Source organism: Sus scrofa, chromosome 9 (genome assembly GCF_054392235.1).
Source record: "Sus scrofa isolate SSC_HxYL_T2T_F1_AM1 chromosome 9, Sscrofa_HxYL_maternal_Yorkshire_Landrace_v2.0, whole genome shotgun sequence".
NCBI lineage: Eukaryota > Metazoa > Chordata > Mammalia > Artiodactyla > Suidae > Sus > Sus scrofa.
Window position 1 is genome coordinate 45,309,737 of NC_139391.1, and position 24,024 is coordinate 45,333,760.

The following is a 24,024-nucleotide window of genomic DNA, read 5'->3' on the forward strand; positions in this document are numbered from 1 at the left end:
TGATCCCTGGCCTCGCTCAGTAGGTTAGGGATCCGGCATTGCTATGAGATGTGGTGTAGGTTGCAGATGCAGCTCAAATCTGGTGCTGCTGTGGTGTAGGTCGGCAGCTACAGCTCTGATTCGACCCCTAGCCTGGGACCCTCCATATGCTACAGGTGTGGCCTACAAAAAAGAATTTAAAAAGCTGAATTGGAATGTCTTTGGGAGGCTACTTCGGGTGACTCCAGGCCTCTATGCCCTATCTGTGTGTCACTACAAAATGGACATTATCCGCCTCTACAGTTGGAAAAGAAGGAACTCATCTACCTTAAATCCAAGAAGCCTTCACAGAGGAGGGGGTATTTGGGTTTAGAGAAAGATGAAAGGGTCAGGGCTGTGATCATAACCCAGTTGACCCACCCACACCCCTTTCTGTCGAGTCCTTAGGTAGCGGCCGCAGAACTGACCAAAGGGACAGCTTAGAACCTTTCATTCCAGGCCAGCAAGTTGTGACTCCCTTCTCTCCAGGACAGGTAGGAGGCACGGGTCCTGCTATGGATGGAGCCTGAGCCCAGTGACCTGGGGCGGAAGCAGAAGGAGGAAGAGGTGAACAGGAGGGGTGCAGGTAAATTGGGGGGGGGGGCAGACGAAGCAGGAGAGGAGCTGAGTGCTCCAGCTGCTGAAATAAACACATCACCTGCTGCCCCTGCAGCCATCACCTCCTCCCTTGGACCAAGGACACAGTCCCTTTGACCCTTCAAGTACCACAGGCCTACAAGACACTCAAGCTCCTTCACAGAAAGGAAAGCACCTCAGAGCCACTAGGAAACAAATGGTATTTTATTCCTCTTGTTGTTGAGAGATCACGACGCGGAGAACAGCAGTCCTGGTCACAGCAGCACAGTTTGGTCACTTTCCACAAGCACACGATGGGTTGGGGAGGGAGTCCGATTTTCCACTTTCTTCATGTTGATCCCTCTGCAGCAGGGCTGCGAGGAGCCCTGCCTGGGCTCTAACCTGCAGCATAGCCGCTGCATCTGCTGTCTGGCCAGTGATGGGCAGAGCCAAGGGCACAGGAGCCACACTGCTGCCCAGCCAACAGGGCATGGACAGAGAGGCAAAGGATCCTCTCCCTGCTGTCCCTCCCCAGAGCACTGGCCCCAGCGGAATGCATCCCTTCCACTCTCGCCTGCCAGAGACCCGAGTCAGGGACGGGAGTCTGAGTCCAGGGGAGCTGGGCTGCAGATGAGCTGCAGACGGGAGTCTTGGGAGCAGAGAAGGCTGGAGAGAGGGGAGGGTTCCAGAGCCATGGGGTTATTGCTGATAAGATATGCAAGGGGCATGTCCCCAGGGCGGGAGACGGGAAGGATAGGGCAGATGGAGATCAGGGAAAGGGGCTGCCTGAGGGCAAAGCGGTCTCACCAGCTCCTTGCTGGGAACCTCCCACTGCCAGGAGACCTCAGAGCAGACTTGGTCCAGGGAGGAATACGGAAGCAAGAGTCTTATAAGAGTGAAGAGGGGCCATGCAGAAGGACCCTGAAGGTGATGCAAACCTTCCCAAGGCCCAAGGCTCCTGGAGACTCCCACCCGTGCCCGACTCTTACACCCACCCCTCCATCCAGAGAGGGGACAGGTCTCTCAGGGGAAAAGCAGACTCCGAGGAATGGGAGGTGATGGGGCCACAGAGAGCAGGGAGGTGCTGACGGCCACACGGCCCAGCTCCTGCACAGGAAAGAGAGGCCAGGTGCACTAAACACAACATCATTCACAAATAAGCAGCCACGAAGATCACAGTCATCGGACACACAGACACACACATGTCACAGGAGATGGACAAGACCACAGGCTGCAGGTGGGGGAGGCAGGGTTGCATCATTAAGTTGGGAACAGGTGCTTGAGGAGCTGGAGAAAGAGCCGGGGGACACACAAGTTCTTGGCTTCTCCTGGGGAAAGATTGGTTGCTGAAGTGGTCGGTTTTCTTAAGCATCAGCATGTGCATCTAAAGGTTGGAGCAGCTGCCTTCAGCTTCTGGAGGTTGAAGCAGGAAGAGAATTTAAATTAAAACAGAACCCTGGCTTCCTTTCAAAATTCTTTACATGCCCTTCTCCCAGCCATTAGCTAGGACCACCTCTCTGCCCACAGAAACTGCCCGGAGGAGACCCATCCTAAGTGCCTTGTTTTCAGTAAATCAAGGAGGAAGAGCCTGAGAAGCAGGCGAGGAGAGGGAGGCGGAGGAGAGGGCGGGGCTCAGGGAAGGGGCTCGCTTGGGGGTGGAAGCTGGTGGACAGGGCAAAATCGTTAAACCAGGGTTTCTCTATCAGGACACCCGCAAGCCTTGCTCACAGTCCTGAGACTTAGGAGAAGAGGGTTTCTGAGAAAGTTCTAGTGAAAAAAGACAACTGCTGGCTCCAGCCTTCCTCCCTGCCTTCCCAGGCCACTTCCCTTCCCACGGTGCTCCTGGGATTCTGAGCGGCAGCTGCCACAGACGGACAGAGCACCAAGCTGCAGCTGGAAGCCTGCCTCCTGGACGAGGTCTATGGACACATCAAGTTTAAGCATCCTTGACCTTCCGGAGGCCCAGCGAGAATATGGAGGCTATGAGCCCCGCTCTGCCCACCCACGGGGCTTCGAGAGGATAGCAAAGCGCTTAGGGAAGAATTCCAACACTCCACAAGTCAGAGTACCCTGCGTTATTCCATCACAGTAACAGTTGGGGTATCGGCTATTTTGCATCCAGATATCCTTTTTTTTTTTTTGCTCTTTAGGGCCACACGCACAGCACATGGAGGTTCCCAGGCTAGGGGTCGAATCAGAGATACAGCTGACAGCCTACACCACAGCTCACAGCAACTCCGGATCCCTGACCCACTGAGGAGGGCCAGAGATCGAACCCTCATCCTCAGGGATACCAGTCAGATTCCTTTCCACTGCGTCACAACGGGAACACCCAGATATCTCTTTTAACTTACAATTTAGGATAAAGTCATATACCTATCTATCATGCCTTATCTGTATGAAAAAAAAGGCAGAAGTGAGCTGACAGAAGATTGAGCCCCTCCCTCTGCCATGCCCCAGTATATTCCAGGCTGTGTCAAAAGGGAGACAGGCATGAGCAGAGGGGTGCAGGCAAATCCAGCGCTTGACCACAAAGCCCTGAGCTCCAGTTCCAGTCTGTTCCTCACTATCTGTAGCGCTATTCTCTCTGACATCAGTTTATTCTATAAAATGGGGCTAAACCTCACCTGTCCTGCCTACTACTTCTGCCATATCGAGTGAGTCTGATATGTGTCAGCATCTTTTATTCCAATTAACTTTTAATATTAAAGTATAGCTGTCTTACAGTGTCATGTCCATTTCTGCTGTACAACATAGTGACCCAGTCATTCATATACAGACATCCTTTTTCTCATCCTATCTTCCATCATGTTCTATCCTAAGAGACTGGATGTTTCCTGTGCTGTACAGTAGAACCTCATTGTGTATCCATTCTCAAGGTAATAGTTTGCATCTACCAACCCCAAACTCCCCGTCCATCCCACTCCCCCCTGTGGCAACTTTTCTGTTTGTTTGTTTTTGTTTTCTTGCTATTTCTTGGGCCGCTCCCGCGGCATATGGAGGTTCCCAGGCTAGGGGTCCAATCGGAGCTGTAGCCACCGGCCTACGCCAGAGCCACAGCAACACCAGTTCCGAGCCGTGTCTGTGACCCACACCACGGCTCACCGCAACGCCGGATCGTTAACCCACTGAGCAAGGTCAGGGACTGAACCTGCAACCTCATGGTTCCTAGTCGGATTCGTTAACCACTGCGCCACGACAGGAACTCCATGTGGCAGCATTTAAAGCATGTAAGTTATTACTTTACCATGTTATTATAATGAACAGTGAAAACAGATACTACACGGATACCCAAAACAATGCCCCTACAGACAAAGAGAACAGACTTCCGGTGGTCAAGGGGAAGGAGAGGTCAGGAAGGGATAGATTGGGAGTTTGGGATTAGCAGATGCAAACTATTATATATAGGATGGATAAATAAGGTCTTAGACTTCCCACTGTGGCTTAGCGGTAATGAACCTGACTAGTATCCATGAGGATGTGGATTTACTCCCTGGCTAACTCAGTGGGTTGGGGATCCAGCATTGCCGTGAGCTGTGAGGCAGGTCGCAGACTCGGCTCAAATCCCGCATTGCTGCGGCTGTGGCACAGCCTGTCAGCTGCAACTCCAATTCCACACCCAGGCCTGGGAATCTCCATATGCCACAGATGTGGCCCTAAAAAGCAAAAACACAAAAAAACAAGGTTTTACTATATAGCACAGGGAACTATATTCAATATCCTGTGATTAAACCATAATGGAAAAGAATATGAAAAACAATATATATGTAAAACTGAATCACTTTGCTGTACAGCAGAAATTAACACATTGTAAATCAACTATACTTCAATAAAATAATTTAAAAAAACCAATGCCCCTAAACATGGAGAACAGGTAATGCTGGTACTTAGTGGCGGTGGGGTCATATACTCGTCTCCCTATTTTTGTGTAGGGTTGAAAAGGTTCAAAATAAAATGTTAACATAAACAGTGGCCCCAAAGGTACTTTCTGAATCATCCCTGAAAGCCACTGTCTTTATGCTACTTTGCTGTTAGGAGTCTCTCACTAACTCTCTCTCCCAAGTCATGCCCACGTGGCAGCTAAGATGACACCCTGGTACCTTGACCACTGCGTGGCAGGCAAGCCCTATTTCCCACTGGCTCACTCTGGGCGTGTGTGGTATACCTGGGAGGGTTCAGTCCTTCTGTCTCATCACCTTCAGACACAAGCCTCCTCCGAGCACAGCCCGGTGTAAAAGCCAAGAGCCTTGCAAAGGCTGGGCTCCAGTTCTTCCCTGGTGACTCCCTGGCCAGACTTCGGTCAGAATAGTGACAGTGACAGCAGACACAGGCAGGCAGCAGCTTACCTTTTCGCCTGAGGGCTGCGCTTCAGTTCTCTGCTTTCTGGGGCTCCGTTGCTGGAAAGAGAACCAGATCACAGGATAGTGAACAAGCCCCTCACCCCAGCGGGCCACCCCCGTGCAGCAGCTGAGGCCATGCCTGACTCTGGGGGAGCCTGACTCACACAGCAGAGGTGACTCACATGGAACTTCAAGTCAGACCTACGTGGGTGCAAATCTTTGTCCAGCTACTCACTCCTTAGAGGGCTTGGAGCATTCCTTAACTTACAACCTCGTCTGTAAAACGAGGGGGGGGTGCCTACCTCCTGCGGCGTGCCCATTAAACAAGAAGGGAAGCAGGCTGTATGGTGCCCAACGCTAAATAAGTAGATTCCACAAACAGCAGCTGTCAGGAGCAGCAGCCGCTTTGGTGGTGGCGAGGGGGCAATGAAGAGCGGAGGTCCTGGGGACCCCCCTCTGGCACGCTGGAAGCACATCTGGTTGATCACCTCTCAAGAGACCGTGGCACCTGGCAACTGTCCCTACCCCCACACTGCATGAGGCCCCTTGGCCATTCTCTCTGTGCTACCTGCGCAGGCGGTCCTGACACTTACCATTTGCAGTGACAAGGTTCTCCACCTGGGCCTCCTCGTCGCCCAGGGCCCTGCAAGAGGACGAGAGGCAAGCCCATCAGAGGTCTCCAGGCAAACCCAGAGAGCAGCACCACTCACTTGCAGGGGGCAGGGCCCGGGGGTTTGTCTTCTCCAAGTCACGGTGGATCTCTCTCCACCATGGGGGACACGGGGCAGGGCGAGATCAGGGGATGTACAGGCCACTTCGGTGTCAGCCCCTGAGAGAGCTAAGTACTGGGAAGGATGGCCTAGGGCTGCCTGGGGCCTTGGGACTTCTGAGGTCCAGGGCTGCCCTGCGTTGCCCTGGTGGACTAGTGGGGGTGCCCTTATGTCAGGGGAGAAGGCGGAGTGAAAGGGAGCCCAAGTTTCCACAAAGCTCAAAGCAGGTGACAGGCAGGGCAGTGTCACAGGTCCTATAGAGAGGAAACAGACCTCGAGAGAGGCCCCAGGCCCTCTGTTTTCCTTCTCCGCAGCCCTACTGTCTCAAGAGCCTCCAGTAAGGATTCAGCATCCCACCCCCTCCTCATCCCACACACACATCAGAAGGAAGAAGGACGGGCTGACCCTGATGCTTGGACCTCTCCTTTGCCCCAAAGGCTGCCTGGAAATTCTCAACACTTCTACCCCTCCCCCAACACACCCAGCCTGCTTCTAAGACTCCAGATGCATACCCATTGCGGGGTCACACACCACAGCCCCTACCTGTCCCCTCCTAGTGTCACCCCAGATGTTCACAACCATGGCACCCTTACCGTGGCTTCTGATTGAAAGTGCACTTGCATCTGCGACCTGAAAGGCAAAGAACCCATCCAAGGCCATGCTGTGGACTTGGCCAGAGCAAGGCTGCACTTGGAGTCTATGTGGCTGCGTGAAGAGCAGCCCCGACTCCTGGGCAGCGCACAGCTTACACAGCAGTACGTGCAACCCTTGGTCGGAGTGAGGCTCTTCTGAGGCCAAGCGTGGAACTTCAGCAGCTAAGCCACTGCCGTCTGCTGAACCACACATGAGCAGAGAGCTCCCTGTAGCCTGGGCTCATGAGGGAAACAAACCCGGGGCACAGTCTTCGGAGAACTCTAAGGACAGCCCCTGTCTCCCACCTCCTGTGTCCCCTGACCCCGTGCCCACAGCATCAGGGCAGGCACCCCGCCCCTTCTTAGCTGTGCTTGTTTTCACGCTACACGGTTTCGCCAAGCACTTCTTGGACGCGCCTAGCAGTGCATTAGGTCCTGGCGGTAACTAGCAGGACAGCCAGGCTGCTTCCGTCTCCAGGACAGAGCGCGGCCAGGCTCTTACACCGCCTGCCTCACAGCTGCAGACGGGGCCCTTAGAGAACAAAGGGACAGACTCACTCAGGATAAGCAGGATCCCCACGGAGAAGAGGACCACAGCAAACACCAATCCCCCGATCCGCAGGGTCTGGTAATCTGCCAAAGGATCGGGGTGAGAGATGGAGGACGGGAGGGGCCAGGGAGAGCGTGTCTGTCCCCCGACCCCCCAACACACGGGGCGGTGCCTCTCCCTCCGCACCTGGCGGGGCCATCACCACTCACCATAATGAAAAGGGTCCTTTTCTTTCTCCTGCTCAGCTGCTGGAGAAACAAACAAGCGTGGGCAAGAGCAAGACAGCTATGCATCCTGGCTCCCAAGTATCTTGCCTCCCAGGCCTCACTCCTCTCTGGGCCCGTGAAGCAGGGAAAGGTGGGCCTGCCGGCCAGGGCGGACCTGGGAGCCAAAGGCCAGTGCGGCTCAGAGCCCCGGCCCTGCCCCGGCGGAGTCTGAGTTCTCAGCATCCACGTTGTTGCCCTTTTTAGCTGACGTCATCCCCAAAAGGCAGGGCCTCATTTTCGTCTTGCTACCAATGGGGAGCTGAGACCAAGAGGGGGCACATGTAACTTGCCCTATTTAGAGACTAATGCACAAGTCTGGCTCCCAAAGTTCAGGTCCAAAGTCTACAAGGCCTGAGGGGCTGGAGCCTGTGGGGAGAGGGGGGCAGGCTGGATTAGGGTCTGGGTTAGCTGCTGCTGTCTAGGACTTTCTTTGCAGGGGAGTGAGTCAGACACGTAGAATCTGAAAGCCGCCCAACCCCCTGTCCCAAAGGGCCAGGACCTTCCACTGGAAAGGGCTGTGGCTGCCACCCCGTCAGAGCCAGGTCCTCGAGGGGTACTTACCACTGGCCAGGACCGCAGGGGCCAGCAGGCTGCACAGGAACATCAGCAACACCTCCATGGCGTCTGGGGACAGAGGGAGGAACATGATTCCCGGAGCAGGAGACGCCACACTCCAACCCTCGGCCTGGCTGGGGCGCCTGTCGGATTCCCGCCTCTGCGCCGAGCTCGCTCCACACAACGCGAGATCCAACAACAAAGTGGGCACAGCTGGCATTTAAAGACTCTTTACGGCGTTCTCTGCAGGCATGAACTCAATTACAACTCAATCAGCCTGAGTGGCAGGCGCTGTGACTAACCCACGTTGCAGGTGAAGGGCCTGAGCTTAAGGAGGTGAAGGACCGTCACGGTGGCGAGCGGCAGAGCCTGGATCCTGACCCTGCCATGATGCTGCCTCTCTGGTGCCAAAGCCATAAAACCCCAGGGGCTCGGGAAGTAATCTCACCTGTGTCCTCCTCTCCAGGCCACCCAGACATGGCCACCTCTGGTTCATCGAGATGTCTGGGACTTCCTGGCCTGGTTCCCTACACCCAAGCCCCTCGGCGAAGTTCTTTCTATCAGATTCAATGCGGCAGGTAAACCAGGCCCCTCCAGTCCAGCCAGCAGTGGGGGCAGGAGGCCTGGGGTCCTGGACGCTACAGTAAACCCTGACATGCTGACAGCCCTCCCTCAAGGAGGCCCCGACCTCTAAAGCGCCCATGTCAACCCTTCCCATAGACTTTAGTTCATGATCCTCCAGAAACGTGGTCTGATTCAACAAAGGGAATGTGGAGACGGGTTCTCTGAGCATCAGCGCCCTGGCCTCTCCTTGCCCAGGTGCCTGAGATTTCTGCTCATGAGCTCATGCCCCTGGTGTCTGGGGTCAGTGGCCCCTGGATGGGCCATCTGGATGGAGGCAGAGGACAGGGCCAGTTGAGCCCTCCCAGGAATGGATTTCAGTGGCATTATACCCCATTCCTGGGCTTAAAGGAGTGTGGTAAAAAGAGCCAGAGAGAGGGAGTTCCCGTCGTGGTGCAGTGGAAATGAATCCCACTAGGAATCATGAGGTCTCGGGTTCAATCCCTGGCCTTGCTCAGTGGGTTAAGGATCCGGCGTTGCTGTGTAGGTGGCAGACACAGCTCAGATCTGGCGTTGCTGTGGCTGCAGTGTAGGCTGGTGGCAACAGCTCTGATCAGACCCCCTAGCCTGGGAACATCCATATACTGTGGGTGCCGCACTAAAAAGACAAAAAAAAAAAAAAGAAGAAAAGAAAAGAGCCAGAGACGAAAAGGGGAAAGAAACCTGAACCAAGAAAGCCCAAAGCTGCTTTCTCTTTCTCACTGAGGTGAGAATGACAGCAACCTGACCACTGTCCGGCGGCCAGGACCACTCTTGCTCTGACGGTTCCCACCCTATTCCTTTCTGGTAGCCGCCACAGCCTCCAGCTGCCCTTCACCTCTCAGCCAGCAGAGGGCAGAACAGCTCCATCCAGAGTCAGGACTTAGACTCTGGTGACTCAAGGAGCATTTAACAAAAGGCAGTCATTTGCTTTTAATGCTACCTCATTTAATACTTTTATTTCTTTTACATTTTACATTACACTTTATACGTCTAAAAACATATGTAACACCCATATAAGGAAGCATAGTACTAAGGAAATACCTGTAAGAAGTAACTTAAGATAGAATTTTAAAGTACTGCTAAATTTAGCTACATTTTCCTCCAACCCATCCCCCTGCCTCACTCCCAGAGGTAGTCAGTATCCTAAATATACATAATTTCATCAGTCCCTTGCCCTTCTTCAAAAAGATGTTTAAGATATAATTCACACACCACAAAAATGTTCAATGGGTTTTAGTATATTCACAAATCTGTGCAACCGTCACCATTAAGAAACATTTTCTCATCCCAAAAAGAAAGCCGATACCCACTGGCAGTCATTCCCCACTCTCCCCTTCTCCCAGCCCCTGACAACCACTAATCTACTTTCTGTCTCTATGGAGTTGCTTATTCTGGACATTTCCTATAAAAAATATCATTTAAAAAAATAGCCTTTTGTATCTGGTTTCTTTCCCTTAGCATAAAGGTTTCAAAGTTCATCCATACCATAGCATGTACCAGGACTTTTTATGACTGAATAATATTCCATTGTATGGATATGTACCTTGGTCTTCTTTTTAAAAATACATTTATCACCTACATATATCTAAATAAGATAATGCTCAGTGGAGCTTTTTTGAGCTTTAAAATTATGATATCACATTGTATAGTCTTCTGGGACTGGATCTTTTGTTGTTCTACATTTTTAAGATTCATTCACAAATATAGTTCATTCACTTTCAGTGTTGTGTAATATTCCATGGTGCAGGTAAATTGTCTTGTATTGGCCCATTCTCCTATCAATGGCTATCTTCCCCCACCCCATTTCATGCTATTATAAATAATGCTATTTTTAAATATATTTCTGCTTGTCAGGCAGTGTACACATGCAAGAGTCCCAAGGGTACTTTTTTTCCAAATCTTTTGACTACCATTTTCATATGAAATATTTTTTACATTAGAACCCAATACAAATACACACATTCTTGTAAACCAGAAACCATAATATCACTAAATGATACTTAGCCTTAAAAAGAAAGATGCTCTCTGATATTTTCTATTTTACTTTGTTTCTTTAAAAATAAAATGCTAGGAGGTCCCATTATGGCGCAGTGGTTAACGAATCTGACTAGGAACCATGAGGTTGAGGGTTCGATCCCTGGCCTCGCTCAGTGAGTGGGTTAAGGATCTGGCATTGCCGTGAGCTGTGGTGTAGGTTGCAGACGCAGCTTGGATCCCGAGGTGCTGTGGCTCTGGTGTAGGCCGGCAGCTACAGCTCGATTAGACCCCTAGCCTGGGAACCTCCATATGCCTCGGGAGCAGCCCAAGAAATGACAAAAAAAAAAAAAACTAGGCCAATTAATGGCTAGGCCCATTAATTAATGGGTCACATGCCACATTTTGAAAAATTATATTCTAGAGATAAGTCTAGGTGTGAAGTTGCTGAGTTGTATAGTATACAAATTGTCACTTTTGTAGAAAAATTTCAAACTGTTTTCCAAAGTGGCCACCCCCACTTTAAAATCCCACCAGTTGCATAGGACTGTTCTCATTACTCCTATCAACACTGGATATTCCCAATGCCCAGGCATCTGATTTCTTTAAAGTTCAGGTTTTTAAACCCCTAACAAGCAGCCCAGATCGGCAACCACTGATTTAGGTCATCACAGAGCCAAACATAGTCATTACAATTGCCTTTTTTGGCTTTTTAGGGCCACACCCCCGGCACATGGAGGTTCCCAGGCTAGGGGTCAAATCAGAGCTGTAGCTGCCGGCTGATGCCATAGCCAGGCAACCCATGGGATCTGAGCTGTGTCTATGACCTACACCACAGCTCGTGGCAACGCCAGATCCTTAACCCACTGAGCGAGGCAGGGATCAAACCTGCAACCTCATGGTTCCTAGTCAGATTCCTCTCTGCTGGGCCACGACGGGAACTCCTGCTTTGGTTTTTAAAAAATTTGATTCTATCACTTTTTTATACCCACAGCTGGGGCATATGAGAGTTTCCAGGCTACAGGTTGAATCGGAGCTGTAGCTTCCAGCCTACACCACAGTCACAGCAATGTGGGATCCAAGCTGCGCCTTTGACCTACACGACAGTTCACAGCAACACCGGATCCTTAACCTGCTGATGGAAGACAGGGATTGAACCAGCGTCCTCATGGATACTCTATGGGTTTGTTACTGCTGAGCCACAACGGAAATGCCACATTACAATTTCTTGAACAAATCACAACAGCAGCTGCAGATGTGGCACTGGGATGAAGTGGCTGGAGGGACAGCAGGACTCTAGGGAGCAGCGTGTGATCTTCAAGGCTCAGGCCGAGAGCACCCGGTGGTCTGAGGATGGGACAGGGGAGCAGAGGCTAGAGGACAGAGGCGGGGGTCAGGAGGCCGGGGTGGGTGGGCAGCGAGGGAGCTCATCAATTCTGCGGCTGCCCATGGCCCCGCGTCTCTCCGCAGGCCCGAGGAGAGGTGCAGGTGGCCTTCATCCACGCCAACCACAGAGTGGGTTGATGCACAGAACCTGTGACCAGCTCAGGTCAGTGTACCTCAGGGCTGGCGCCCCCAAACTCCCGCCTGCGTCAGGAAGTCCCTGAGAGCTGCCTCCCTTCCACCCAGGGGGCCTGGGCCAGAAGCCAGCATCTGCACTAACAAGTCCCCAGGTCAGGCTGCTGTCCAGAGCCACGTGGGACCACCACACTGGGTCACATGACCGTGGGGACAGAGCATTGGGGCACCTCCCCAAGGCCCCGGGGCACCCTGCGCTCCATGCTTGACGTGGTGTCTGCCTTCTGCCAGCATCACTTTAGTTCAGCCTGGGAAGGGCGGGGGTGTTGGGTGGGGGGGGGGTTCAAGCCCGAACTAGGCCTCAGAGAAAACCAGCTTTGAAATGAGGTCCCTGCCCTTGGGTCACAAGGCCACCCCAGGGAGCGTACACTCCTTCACCCATCAGGTCAGCCTGCAGTTGGCTTCTGTACAGCTTTTCTGCACTGCTTTTCTCCCTGCGGACTATTTTTCCTTCCACTCTGTTAGTGACAATGAGAACACCAGGCACCTCGAAGGCATTTAATAAACACCCGGACCTCAAAAAAACAAACCAAAAAAAACCCACTGCCTATTATCAGACTGCTTAATTTCTGCCAATCTGGAGGTAAAAAATACAGTCTTAATCTTATTACCTAGCAATGAAATTGGGCTTCTGATTATTTATTTGCCATTCCTGCTGTTTCTTCAGCAGTCATGTGCCTTTCATGCCTTCTGCTCATTTTTCAAATGGGTTGACGTTATCATTATTACTGAAATGAAATCTTCGTCACGAAGTATTGCAAATATCTCTTCCCAACTAATGCCTTGTCTTTTTACTTTTTGTCTTTCAGTGAACAGAATTTCTTAATTCTAGTGTAACTGAAAGCAATGATCTTTGTGTCTTGTTTAAAGATGTTCCTTGTCACCCTGAGTCAGAAAGAATTTTCTTCAAACATCTTCACGTTCTGTGTTTTATGTTTAAATATTTGTTCCATCCAGAAGTGATGTTTATGAAAGGCATGAGATCAGGATCTAATTCTTGCTTCTTCCATCATCTGACAACCATTGGTCCTGACCACCATCTGTCAACCTCTTCCTCCCGACGTGCAGAGCTGCTGTGTTGCGTATCTGATTTCTGTTCATGTGTGGGTCCGCTTCTGGGCTTTCTCTTTGGACCTATTGATTGGTTTGTCTGTACCTGCTTCAAAATCAGCATCTCAATTACTAAGGCTTTATGGTAATCTTTCCATATGGTAATCTTCCCCTGCGATGGGAGAAGCTTCCTCTTCTTGTTCTCCTCTCTTCTCTGCCTCTCCTGCCTTCTACTTCAGGAATATCTTTGCTATTCTTGGTCTTTGCTCGTATGTATAAATTTTAGGATCAGCCTGTCGAATTCATCTGAAGCAGTTGAGAATTTCATTGGAATTGCAATGCATCTATCTATAGAACAACTTGGGGAGAACTGACACATTTGTGATTTTGAGTTTCCTATCTATAAATAAATCATTTGTTTAGGTCCTTTTCACTTTCACTAAAGTGTTATAAATGCTTTCATACAGGTCTTGCACATATTCTGTTAGATTAAGCAATAGCTAGGTGCCTTAAAATTTTTATTGCTATTTTTTAATGCTCTTATGTGGGTTTTCTAATTTTTGCTTGTATAGAGAAAGGCAAATGACTTGTATATGTTGATCTTAATTAAACCCAATAATCTTGCTAAATTCTCTTACTACTAATAATAATTTACCTATAGGTTCCTTTGGGTTTTCTCTATGGACATATCGTCTGTAAATGATCCAGAATTGCTGCTGCTTCTTTTCTAATTTTTACACTATTTCTATCTGCTAGGCCCAAAAGTAAGATGTGCAACAGAGCAGTGATAATAGATAACAGCCTGTAATAGATACAGCCTGTAATAGATAATACACTCATACAGTCATGAGCAATTTTATTTTTATTTGTGTGTTAACTTTTAATCCCCCCAGCTTTACTGTGATACAATGACATAACCTTGCATAAGTTTAAGTTGTACAATGTGACAATTTGATACATGTATATTGCAAAATATTACCACATCAAGGTTAGTTTACACCTCCATCACCTTATATAATTATCTTTTGTTTGCGTGTAGTGAGAATGGATAAAGAAAATGTGGCATTTGTGTGTGTATATATATATACACACACACATATACATATATATATATATAGAGAGAGAGAGGGAGAGATTCAGCCATTAAAAAAAAGAAATCACTGACTTTAAATAGATTTCTTCTAATGTTCTAGAAATTTCCCTCTAATCCTGGTTTTCTAAGATGTTTCTGTTTTATATTAATTATGATTGAGTATTCTATATCTATGGTTTTTAACCTTTAATCTATAAATAACATAAATTGTATGTATGGGTTATCTAATGTTAAATCATCCTTACATTTTGGGGTAAAGTCAATGTATTATCTTTTATTTTTTGTCTTTTTGCCATTTCTAGGGCTGCTCCCATGGCATATGGAGGTTCCCAGGCTAGGGGTCCAGTCGGAGCTGCAGCCACTGGCCTACGCCAGAGCCACAGCAAGGCAGGATCCGAGCCGTGTCTGCAACCTACACCACAGCTCACGGCAACGCCGGGTCCCCAACCCACTAAGCAAGGCCAGGGATCAAACCCACAACTTCATGGTTCCTAGTCAGATTCGTTAACCACTGAGCCACGACGGGAACTCCTGTATTATCTTTTAAATAAACCAAATTATGGATTTGGTCTGCTGACATTTTGTCTAGGATTTTTGCATTTATGTGCATGAGTGAAATTGGGCTGTGATTTTTATTTTATTGTATTGACCTTGCCTGGTTTTGGCATCATGGTAGTATCAGCCTCACAGAACAAATCTATTGTTATGCCCTGGAAAAGTTTGCAGAAGACTGGAAATCTATCCTTTGAATGTTGGTAGAACTAAACTGTAACATCATCTTAGTATTTTCTTTATCAGATGACTTTTTTTTTTAATTTTTATTTTTTGTCTTTTTTGGGGCCTTTTTTAGGGCCGCACCCATGGCATATGGAGGTTTCCAGGCTAGGGGTCTAATTGGAGCTACAGCCGCTGGCCTACTCTACAGCCTCTAGCCTACGCCAGAGCCACAGCAACGCCAGATCTGAGTGATGTCTGCAACCCACACCCACAGCTCACGGCAATGTCAGATCCTTAACCCTGCTGGGTGAGGCCAGGGATCAAACCCACAACCTCATGGTTCTTAGTCAGATTTGTTTCCACTGCACACGACAGGAACTCCTGTCAGATAATTCTAAATAGCCTATTCAATTAGTTAATGGCTATGATACTCTTAAGATTTGGGTTTCTTCTTGAATATATTTAGAGTTACCATTTTTATAAAATTTGCCCTTTCCTGCTTTTAAGTTTATTGCCATGAACTTGTACAGTATTTTCTAGTCATCATTAAAAATCATTAATTTCTGTTGGGTCTGTAGTTATGTTCTTTTTATTAATAGTGTTTATTTGTGACAACTCCATTTTTTTTTTTTTTTGATCAGTCTCACTAGAGATTTAACTACTTTATTAGTAATTTCAAAGAGCCAACTCTTGGTTTTATTAATCCTCTCTGTGCGTTTTTTTTTTTTTTTTTTTTTTTTTTTTGTCATTTTGCCATTTCTTGGGTCGCTCCCATGGCATATGGAGGGTACCAGGCTAGGGGTCCAATTGGAACTGTAGCCACCGGCCTATGCCACGGCCACAGCAGCGCGGGAATCCGAGCTGCGTCTGCAACCCACACCACAGCTCACGGCAACGCCAGATCCTCAACCCACTGAGCAAGGCCAGGGATCGAACCCGCAACCTCATGGTTCCTAGTCGGATTCGCCAACCACTGAGCCACAACGGGAACTCCTGTGTTTTAAATTAGTCTTAATTCTGCTCTTTTATATTCTTTGGGTTTATTCTATTGTATTTTCTTTAGATTTATCTTCTTATGTTGGATGCCTAGTTTATTAACACTGAGCCTTTCTTGTTTTCTAATATCAGCAGTTAAGACTATAACCCTCTCGAGTACCACTTTCATTCCAAATAGAAGCTTTGAAATGTGGCTTTTTGATTATTGTTTAGTTCGTAGTACTTTTAAACTTGTAAATTATTTACTTAGAAATTATTTGACCTGTTCATTAAGAAATACGTTTTTTAAATGTCCAAAAAGTATAATGATTTTTAGCTTATTCTTGTTATTGAGTTCCAATGTAAGTAAATTATGGTCAGGGAATGTTGTCTATAAGATACCAATGCCTTGAAATTTATTGAGACTTGCTCTATGATCTAGTATGGCTATTTATTTAAAAAATTATATTCTATGTATTAGGTTATGAATTCCTTCATTATTAGGAAGAAAGTTCTATACGTCCTTTATATTATTAATGGTGTTATTTACATTTCTCCTTTTTTTTTTTTCGTTTTTTTTTTTTTTTTTTTGGCTTTTTAGGGCCACACCCGGGGCATATGGAGATGCCCAGGCTAGGGATCTAATCAGGGATGTTGCCACCGGCCTATGCCAGAGCCACAGCAATGCCAGATCTGAGCCATGTCTGCGACCTACACCAAAGCTCACGGCAATGCCGGATCCTTAACCCACTGAGGGAGGCCAGGGATGGAACCCACAACCCATGGTTCCTAGTTGGACTCGTTTCCACTGCACCATGACGGGAACTCCTATTATTTACATTTCTATATATTTTCTTTTTTTTTTTTTGACTGTATAAATTATGAAAAATTGGGATAGGTGCCTTAAAATCTATCACTGTGAGGAAAGATTTATAAATTCATCCTTGTGTTTCTTACAATATTGTAACAGAAAGTTGAAAATTGTCGTAAATCCTATTTTACTTTCTACCTTTCTTATGTCTTTATGCATTGTATCCTATAGGCAGTAATGAATTGAATTTTTTAAAAATTTAACTTGCTTATTAACTATCAAGTTTCCTCTGTTTAACTTTATTGTGACTGTTGACATATTTGGTCTAATTTCTACCATCTGCTTTTCCCCTAGTTTTCTTGAGCATATCTCTATTTTGACTTTTTTTAATTGACTTTTTCTTACTGTTTTTCTCCTTCCACTGGCTGAGAAATTATACAAGCTATTTCTAGTTATTGAGCGGTTACCCTTGAAAGTTTACCTTTTATATTTGCTATAGACTGAATGTTGTGTCCCCAAAATTCAAACACTGAAAACTAATCCTTAATGATTAATCCAAATACCAAATGATGGTGTTTGGAGGTGGGCCACTGGGAGGTGGGGAAGCCCTCATGATGTGATTAATGCTCTTGGAAAAGAAGCCCCAAAGAACCCTCTTGCCCCTTCTGCCATGTGAGTGCTTAGTGAGGAGATGGCTGTGTCTATGAAGGAGGAAGCAGGGCCGCATCAGACACACAATCTGCTGGCACCTTGATCTTGAACTTCACAGCCTCCAGATCTGTGAGAAATGAATATCTGTTGTTTATAAGCCACCTGGTCTATGGTGTTCTGTTACAACAGCCTCTGAACAGACCCAGATAGCAGTCGATTTAAAAAAGATTTTAAAAGTCTGAAGTTAAAACACATAATAGTTATTAGATAAAATAGTCTTCTTGAAAATGACAAATCACCGCCTTCCTGATTTATATGTTATTATTGTACAAAATTACAGTTCTTTTCTTAATCCTATTAAATAGATACTGGTATTTGTATTTCTTGGAAGCAGCATTTGTTAGATTTACTCTTGTGTACAGCATCCAGCCTTCGAGACAGCCCCCAACACCTCCTGGTAGTCACAGCCTTGTCGGCCCCCCTTCCACACATACCAGGGCTAATCTGTGTGACCAATAAAATATGGCAGAACTGGTGGGTCACTTCCAGTATTAGATTATAAAAGGCATCACAGCTTTCTTTTCTTCCTCTTTTTCTCCCTCCCCCCTCCCTCCCTCTTCCTCTCCCTCTCTCTCTTTCTCCCCACCCCCCCCCCCAGGCTGCTTTTCCTCTCTGAGAGAACAAGACATGGTTAACTGCCTCGTCTTAAGGCTTCTCAGGCATCCCTGGGAAGAGGTCCTCATGGCAAAGAACTGAGGGTCTCAGTTCAAAAGCCAACTAGAAAATAAGGCTGCCTTGAACCATGTAAATAAGTGAGTTTGGAAGCAGGTCCTCCTGCCTTCACTGACTGCCAACCCAGCTGCCAGCTTGACTGCACTGTCATCAAAACCCCTGAGCAGAACCACCCAGCTGTGCTGCTTCCTGAGTCCTGACCCTCAAAAACTGCCTGAGAAAATAACTGCTGTTTTTAAGCTACTGAGTTTGGGGGTGATTTGCTATGTAGCAACACATAACTAATACAATGCATTTACTAACTGGTTTGTCCATAATTCCTTTTGAAGCTCAGACATCCATCAAGCCATTGTCTTTCTTCCTGGAGGACATCTTTTGGAATGTTCTTTAATGACGATCTATTAGCTATAAACTCAGTTTTTGTTGAGCATTTCACCCGTCTAGTGCACAGACTCCAACATGATTCCCAATCATTCCAACCTTCTAGTCTTCAAGCCTTTGTGTAATCACCTCCCCTTGAACGGGGTCAGCGGCTGGGAAGTGCTTCTAACCAGGAGAGCAAGCATCGCCCTCGTGGGAGTAGGGAGGACATGTGTCAAAGGCTCCAGGCCACAAGGCACTGCTACACCTACCCCGCTGTTCCCCCGAGTCACCTCCATAGATGCTCAAGTTCAAGTCAATCCTACAAACACCCAATGAATTCCTAGTCAGGGCCATACAATTCCAAGATCCGCATGGGATACACAAGTGAAGAGGACAGGGAGGCAGGGTTTGAAAGCAGAGGGCTCTGATCTATCATCAAAGGTGAAGAGAGCATCACAAGAGGCAGAGGCTATATTCAAGAGACATCCAGCAAGGCATGGAAAAAGGAAACAGGGACTATAACAGGGGACCTCTTCCATGGAAGAGCTGACCTTCCAGCTGGACCCTGAAAGCAGGATGGGATTTTGATGGAGAGGGTAAGAAGAGAGAAAAGGAAGGGCATCCAGGCAGAGGAAACAGCATGAGCAAAGGCAGCGAGATGGAAAATGGGAAGCAGGGGTAACAAATAGTATTCAATTCAAGTTCAGTTCGAGTTGAACTTCAAGGTACTTCATTCAATAGGGGCCACCTGAAGCAGCTGCCTCAGAAGGATTCTGAATGAGGTCTGGCAGGAGAGAGGGCCTCCATCCATTAGAAATGTCTGCATAGCCCAGGAGGGGGCTGTGACAGCCATCTGCCAAGTATTTGCCATTTCTAGAGTAAGATACCTTCCAAAACAGTGAATAATCTAGTTGTGTAAAGCAGGAGGGTGTGGGTGGTGAGAATTCTGATAAGACTGGAGTCAGTCTCTAGAGGATCTTGAATGCCAGGCTGCAGAGTAAAGACTGGTCTTTGTCTTCTAAAGAAAACATTTCTGATCAAGTTACAGTGAGCTGAAAGAAATACTGTTAGAGAGATCTGGACGGGGACCAACTTCCCTCCTTCAAGCTGCCGCCTGGGCTACACCAGCCACACCTCATCACAAGCCTCCTCAGGGGGCCTCTTGGCCCCTGCAGCCGTTTTTAAAAATCCCCTTGGTACCACTGGCACTGCCCCAAGTCGAGGGGTCAAGTACACATACAGAGCCTCTGAAGGGGCACACAATGTCTTTCTCTCCCTGCTGCACCAAGAAACGCCATCTCTGCTTCCCCTCCCCCCCGACACGAGACCGTCCCTCCAGGTCCTACACCCTGCCAGGTACCACTCATTCCTCTCTCCCAGAAAGGAAGCCGGGCTGCCTGGGGCTGCTTGGCGGGTGGGGGGTGAACAGGTGGGGGAAGTGGTCTCTTTTCCAGGCCAGAGTCTAGCAGATGGAAGAGAGGAGAGAGGGATCTTTGTCAGAGGGAAAAAGCAAGGCCGGGTTGGATGGAGCTGGCAGGGGGGCTCAGGAACATTAGCCACTCATGCACGGGAGGCCCTGGACTCCTGGCTCCCTCGGAGGGTGCTCTGGCCAAGTCATCACTGCGAGATGGGGCTCTCTGAACCTCTAGATCATGTAGATCATCGTCCCCATCTGGAAAATGCTATCAGCCACATTTTGCTTCCTCTGCAGCATCTTCCGAGAAAGAATTCAGTTTCCACTCGTCTTTCTGCTCCTTTTCCATGTTCTCATCTATCTCTACATTGGTAAACAGCTGACACTTCGGGGGGTGGGGGGAGAGACAGCCGCACGTCCATGCTAATTTTCCTCCCCAATCTTCCTGCTGTTTGCGAGGCTGCTTTCGGCATGTGCGGAGAAAGCAATCAGAAGAGTTTCTCTGGTGATTATCTTTCTATACTGAGTCACATAATTTCACATAATTACTGGGTAAAAGCTGCTCAGAGAGAGGAGCCACTGGTTGAGGATACAGCCTCACGCTATATTATTTTCGATGCCATGCAGCAGTGAGGTAGATCAGAATACCCAGTTCTATTGTGAAAAGAACTCAGAAACGACCTCCCTTGAAAAGGCACAGGCTCCGAATTACAGTGGAACCTCATTCCCTGACCCTCCTCTCTGCCACTCAGCCCCCAAGGCCTCGCTTCCCTTCCCCTGCACCCCACCTGCTTGGCTCCTTCACGTTCAGCCCATCAAAAACGAGCCCAGAGGGATCACCAGGGCCTGGGTCCTGGCAGGATCTCCAAAGACAGATGAGGCCCCCCTCTGCACACAGGACATACTGCAAGGGAAGCTTTTATGGGGTCACAGGATGCCTGGGCCACGTTGCTTAGGCTAACTGGTTACCAGGGACTGCTATCATATGCCAGGGGACATGATTTAGCCTATGATGTATCCAAATCTTTGCAACAAGCAGCTTGTTCAAAGAAGATTCTGCCGTGTATAAATAGGATATAACCAAGACGTGAGGTTTACCAGATGGAGTTCGAATCACAGAATGCCAGGAAGTTTGAATGACTGAGATGAAAGCTCTTACTTTTTATTTGAGGAGACTGAGGCCTTAACAGAGAAGTAATGTAGCCAATTCATCCAGCTAGTCAAGGGCAGAGCCGGGCCCAGAACCCAGGCCTCTGTCTTCTGTCTGCTGCTCTGGTGTGCCAGGATCAGGGGCTGGGCAGGCCAGGGTGGGAGGAGCGGGTGACCCTGAGGGCTGCAGAGAAGGCTGCACCATGCCTGAGAGTCCCTGGGCCACTTGGAGGGCCAGGAAAGAGGACACAGCAACTAGAGGAGTGAGGGCGGCCAGGGTGAGGACAGGGGGTTCTCCATCAGAAGACCCCTCCCATGGTTGGTCAGAGGTAGCGGAGGCGGTGCTGGCCCCCCTCTGCCCTCAGGGCATACTGCAAGGCGAGTGATGGAGCTCTAGAAAGCTTTTCCTCAAGATGCAGCCGCAGCCTCCTTGACTGTAAAAGCCTCAGTGCAATGCCATTGCCCAGGCCAGTGTGCCCGTGACCCCAGGCTCATCCATGTGAGGCAGGACCCTGGAGCCAATGGCTAGAGGACGTGACCCTCGAGGACATGCAGGGCTGGAGCTCCTGCAGGTACACAAGCCCAGCCCCACTCACAGTGCGCACTTCAGGAGGCAGTGACCTTGAGCAGAGTGTGAAAGGGAAGTGGAGCCAAGACAGGTGAGTCTTCTAGGTGAGACTCCCAGGAGCCTGGCGGCAGTAGGAATAAGCAAAGTATTGGTGACGGGGAGTCTGGGGACGGGGACAGAGCTCTGCCGGAGCACTGGAATCGCTCTATGGACTCGAGAGAAAGGAAGAAGAAGAAATGAAAATTCTGGGATGGGAAGCCCAGATCTGAAGAGCAGGTTGGGGCCTGGATTGCCTATGAGATGATAATAGCAATCACAGACAAACAGCACACAGATCAGGTGCTATTCTTACTACTTTACATATCCATTCTCATTTAATCTTTAAAAAGAGCCTATGAAGTATGTGTTACCATCGAACCCATTTTAAAGGGAAAGCGATCCAGGCAGAAAAAGAGCAGGGCCCTGGCAGGTGAGAGCTGGGTTCCATGCTTCTGCCCAGCTGAGCCTGCCTCCCTGCTGGGGGAGGAGGGGCAGGCTTCCTGCTGGGAGCCCTGGACTCCAGGCCTGGGCCCCCCATCCCAGGGGAGGGCTCACACCCACTCAGGAGCAAAGGGCTATGACATGGCACCGGCATTGCTCCCAGAAGGCTCACCTTCCAGGCAGCTGCCATCCCGTTCCTTGCTCCTGTCCCAGTCTGGGGGCTTAGGCTGCAAGGCTCAGCCAGCCAAGAGTCAAATGACCTCTGCAAATGGGGGGCTCCTGCCTCTGGGCAAACATTTACCAACTAAGCCCCTAACATTGCCAGCTTCCTACACACTCACAAGATAAAGAGACAGTGGAATGCACAGTGCCTGCCAACTCACCCCAAGAGAATTTCTATTCCCTTGTTGGACAGAGAGCTGTTCACTCCAGAGGCTGATTTTGTATTATCAGATTATGGAACTTGTGCAGCTGATTAGGCCAGAGATGAGAGCACGGCAGAGGGGAGTGGCAAGGGCGGGGGGGTCAGCCAACTCCCCCAACCACTTTACCAAGTCTAGTATAAAAGTTGAGTGAGAGAATACATGGGAAAGTTCTTTGTAAACTGTAAAGCGCTGTGATAACAATACTAACATTTATTAGGTTTTCACGGCATGGCAAATTCTAAGTGGTTTACCTATACTAACTATGTTCAGTCCTTACAGCAGTTCTAAGAAGTGGCTCTGATTATGATCGTTCCCATTTTACAGATGCAGAAACTGAGACCAGAAAGGTTAAGCAACTTGATTCACATCCCAGAGCCAGAAAGTAGCAGATCCTGGATTTAAACCCAAGCGATCCAGCTCCAGAGACCGTGCTCTAAACCACTCCACCATCCTGCCTCTCTGCCACTCGAGGGCTTTGGGGTCTTGAACAAATCACTCCACCTCTCAGAGGCTTTGCTTCTGAATCTGTAAGTGGGAGTAACAGGTACCTCAGGAGCCATGAGGACCAGACAAAATAGCCTCTGTGCACGGAAGTCATCATTTGCCCACCTCTACCTCTTCGGCACCTCCTTTCAGAAGGAAGACGGCTTCTCCCCTCCAATCCTGTAGGTCTCCTGGGGGCGGCCAATCACAGCCCCTTCCCTGTTGCTAAAAGGACTGGGTTTGAGATGTCAGTGTCTCCCCAGAGCCCCCTCCCTCCGGAGTTGTCACATCGTCTGGATGCAAGGGAAGAAAGGTCAAAGCAGCCATGATGTGAAATGAGGAGGTGGGTGGATCTGGCGAGAAGTCAGGTAGCAGCTCACAGGTGAAGAGCTGGCGGGGGAGGGAGAAGCAGGGAGAAGAGCCGGGAAGAGGGTCCTGGCTGGTCCCAGCCCAGCGGGGCCCCCCCTGCCCATCTCCCAGGCTGCCTCTAGGAACCAGACATCCCTGCCTGGGCCCAACCACAGGCAGTTCCGCCTGGGTCATTTGCAGTAAAGAGATATCACTTCAGAGCTGAGCACTCTGCCTGGTGAACAGCAACTACTTTTTCTTTCTTTTTCTTTTTTTCGGCTGCACCCACGGCATACAGAAGTTCCTGGCCAGGGATCGAATCTAAGCCACGGCTGCAACCTACGTCACAGCTGCGGCTGCACCAGAAACTTAACCCACTGCGCTGGGCCGGGGATCCAACCAGCGTCTCAGCAGTGACCTGAGCTGCCTCAGAGACACCGCCAGTCCCTTAACCCACTGTGCCACAGCAGGAATTCTGCGACTGCTTTTTAAGCATCAACTGCTGATACTATTATCATTCCCCCAACTCCTTCCTCAGTTTCTGCCTTCCTTTTTTAGCTTCTCTTGGGAAACGGGGAAGAGAAACAGAAATGCAGGTGGGGAAAGGCCCCAGCTGCCTCCTTGCACTTCCCTTTCCTCTCCTTTCACTTTCTCTCACCTCTGGAAGGCCTCAGTGCCCCTATGACACACGCAGGGTCAGGCCTTGGCCCATGGGGAAGCAGGCAGAGCAGGGCTTCACAGATGCAAAAGGCTTCCCAGGGCCACTGCCCTCGTCTGCCTCCAGAAAACAGGCTGCATCACCCAGGGCAGCAGACAGGGGGCGGCATGGAGAGCACAGATTGGCAACAGGCATCCCTGACGGGACACAACCTCCCTAACAAAAGCCTGGGCGGGGGATGGGCA

The 24,024-nt window shown here is 49.1% G+C and overlaps 1 protein-coding gene across 4 annotated transcripts in view; it reads right to left on the reverse strand.

The window, feature by feature from the left end:
* Positions 1 to 801: 801 nt before the first annotated feature.
* Positions 802 to 24,024, reverse strand: part of FXYD6 (FXYD domain containing ion transport regulator 6) — a 35,423-nt gene continuing 12,200 nt past the window's right edge. For 2 of the 4 annotated variants that reach the window (XM_005656634.4, XM_005656636.4), the window contains exons 2-8: positions 7,714 to 7,776; positions 7,096 to 7,131; positions 6,895 to 6,969; positions 6,298 to 6,334; positions 5,528 to 5,577; positions 4,941 to 4,991; positions 802 to 2,007 (exon numbers count right to left, since the gene is read on the reverse strand). In XM_005656634.4, coding sequence (XP_005656691.1) covers positions 4,963 to 4,991; positions 5,528 to 5,577; positions 6,298 to 6,334; positions 6,895 to 6,969; positions 7,096 to 7,131; positions 7,714 to 7,771 — 285 coding nt within the window. In that variant the 5' untranslated portion in view covers positions 7,772 to 7,776 and the 3' untranslated portion in view covers positions 802 to 2,007; positions 4,941 to 4,962. Of the gene's footprint in view, positions 2,008 to 4,940; positions 4,992 to 5,527; positions 5,578 to 6,297; positions 6,335 to 6,894; positions 6,970 to 7,095; positions 7,135 to 7,713; positions 7,777 to 24,024 lie in introns of all 4 variants that reach the window. The other 2 variants (XM_005656632.4, XM_005656633.4) reach the window with 1 other exon arrangement.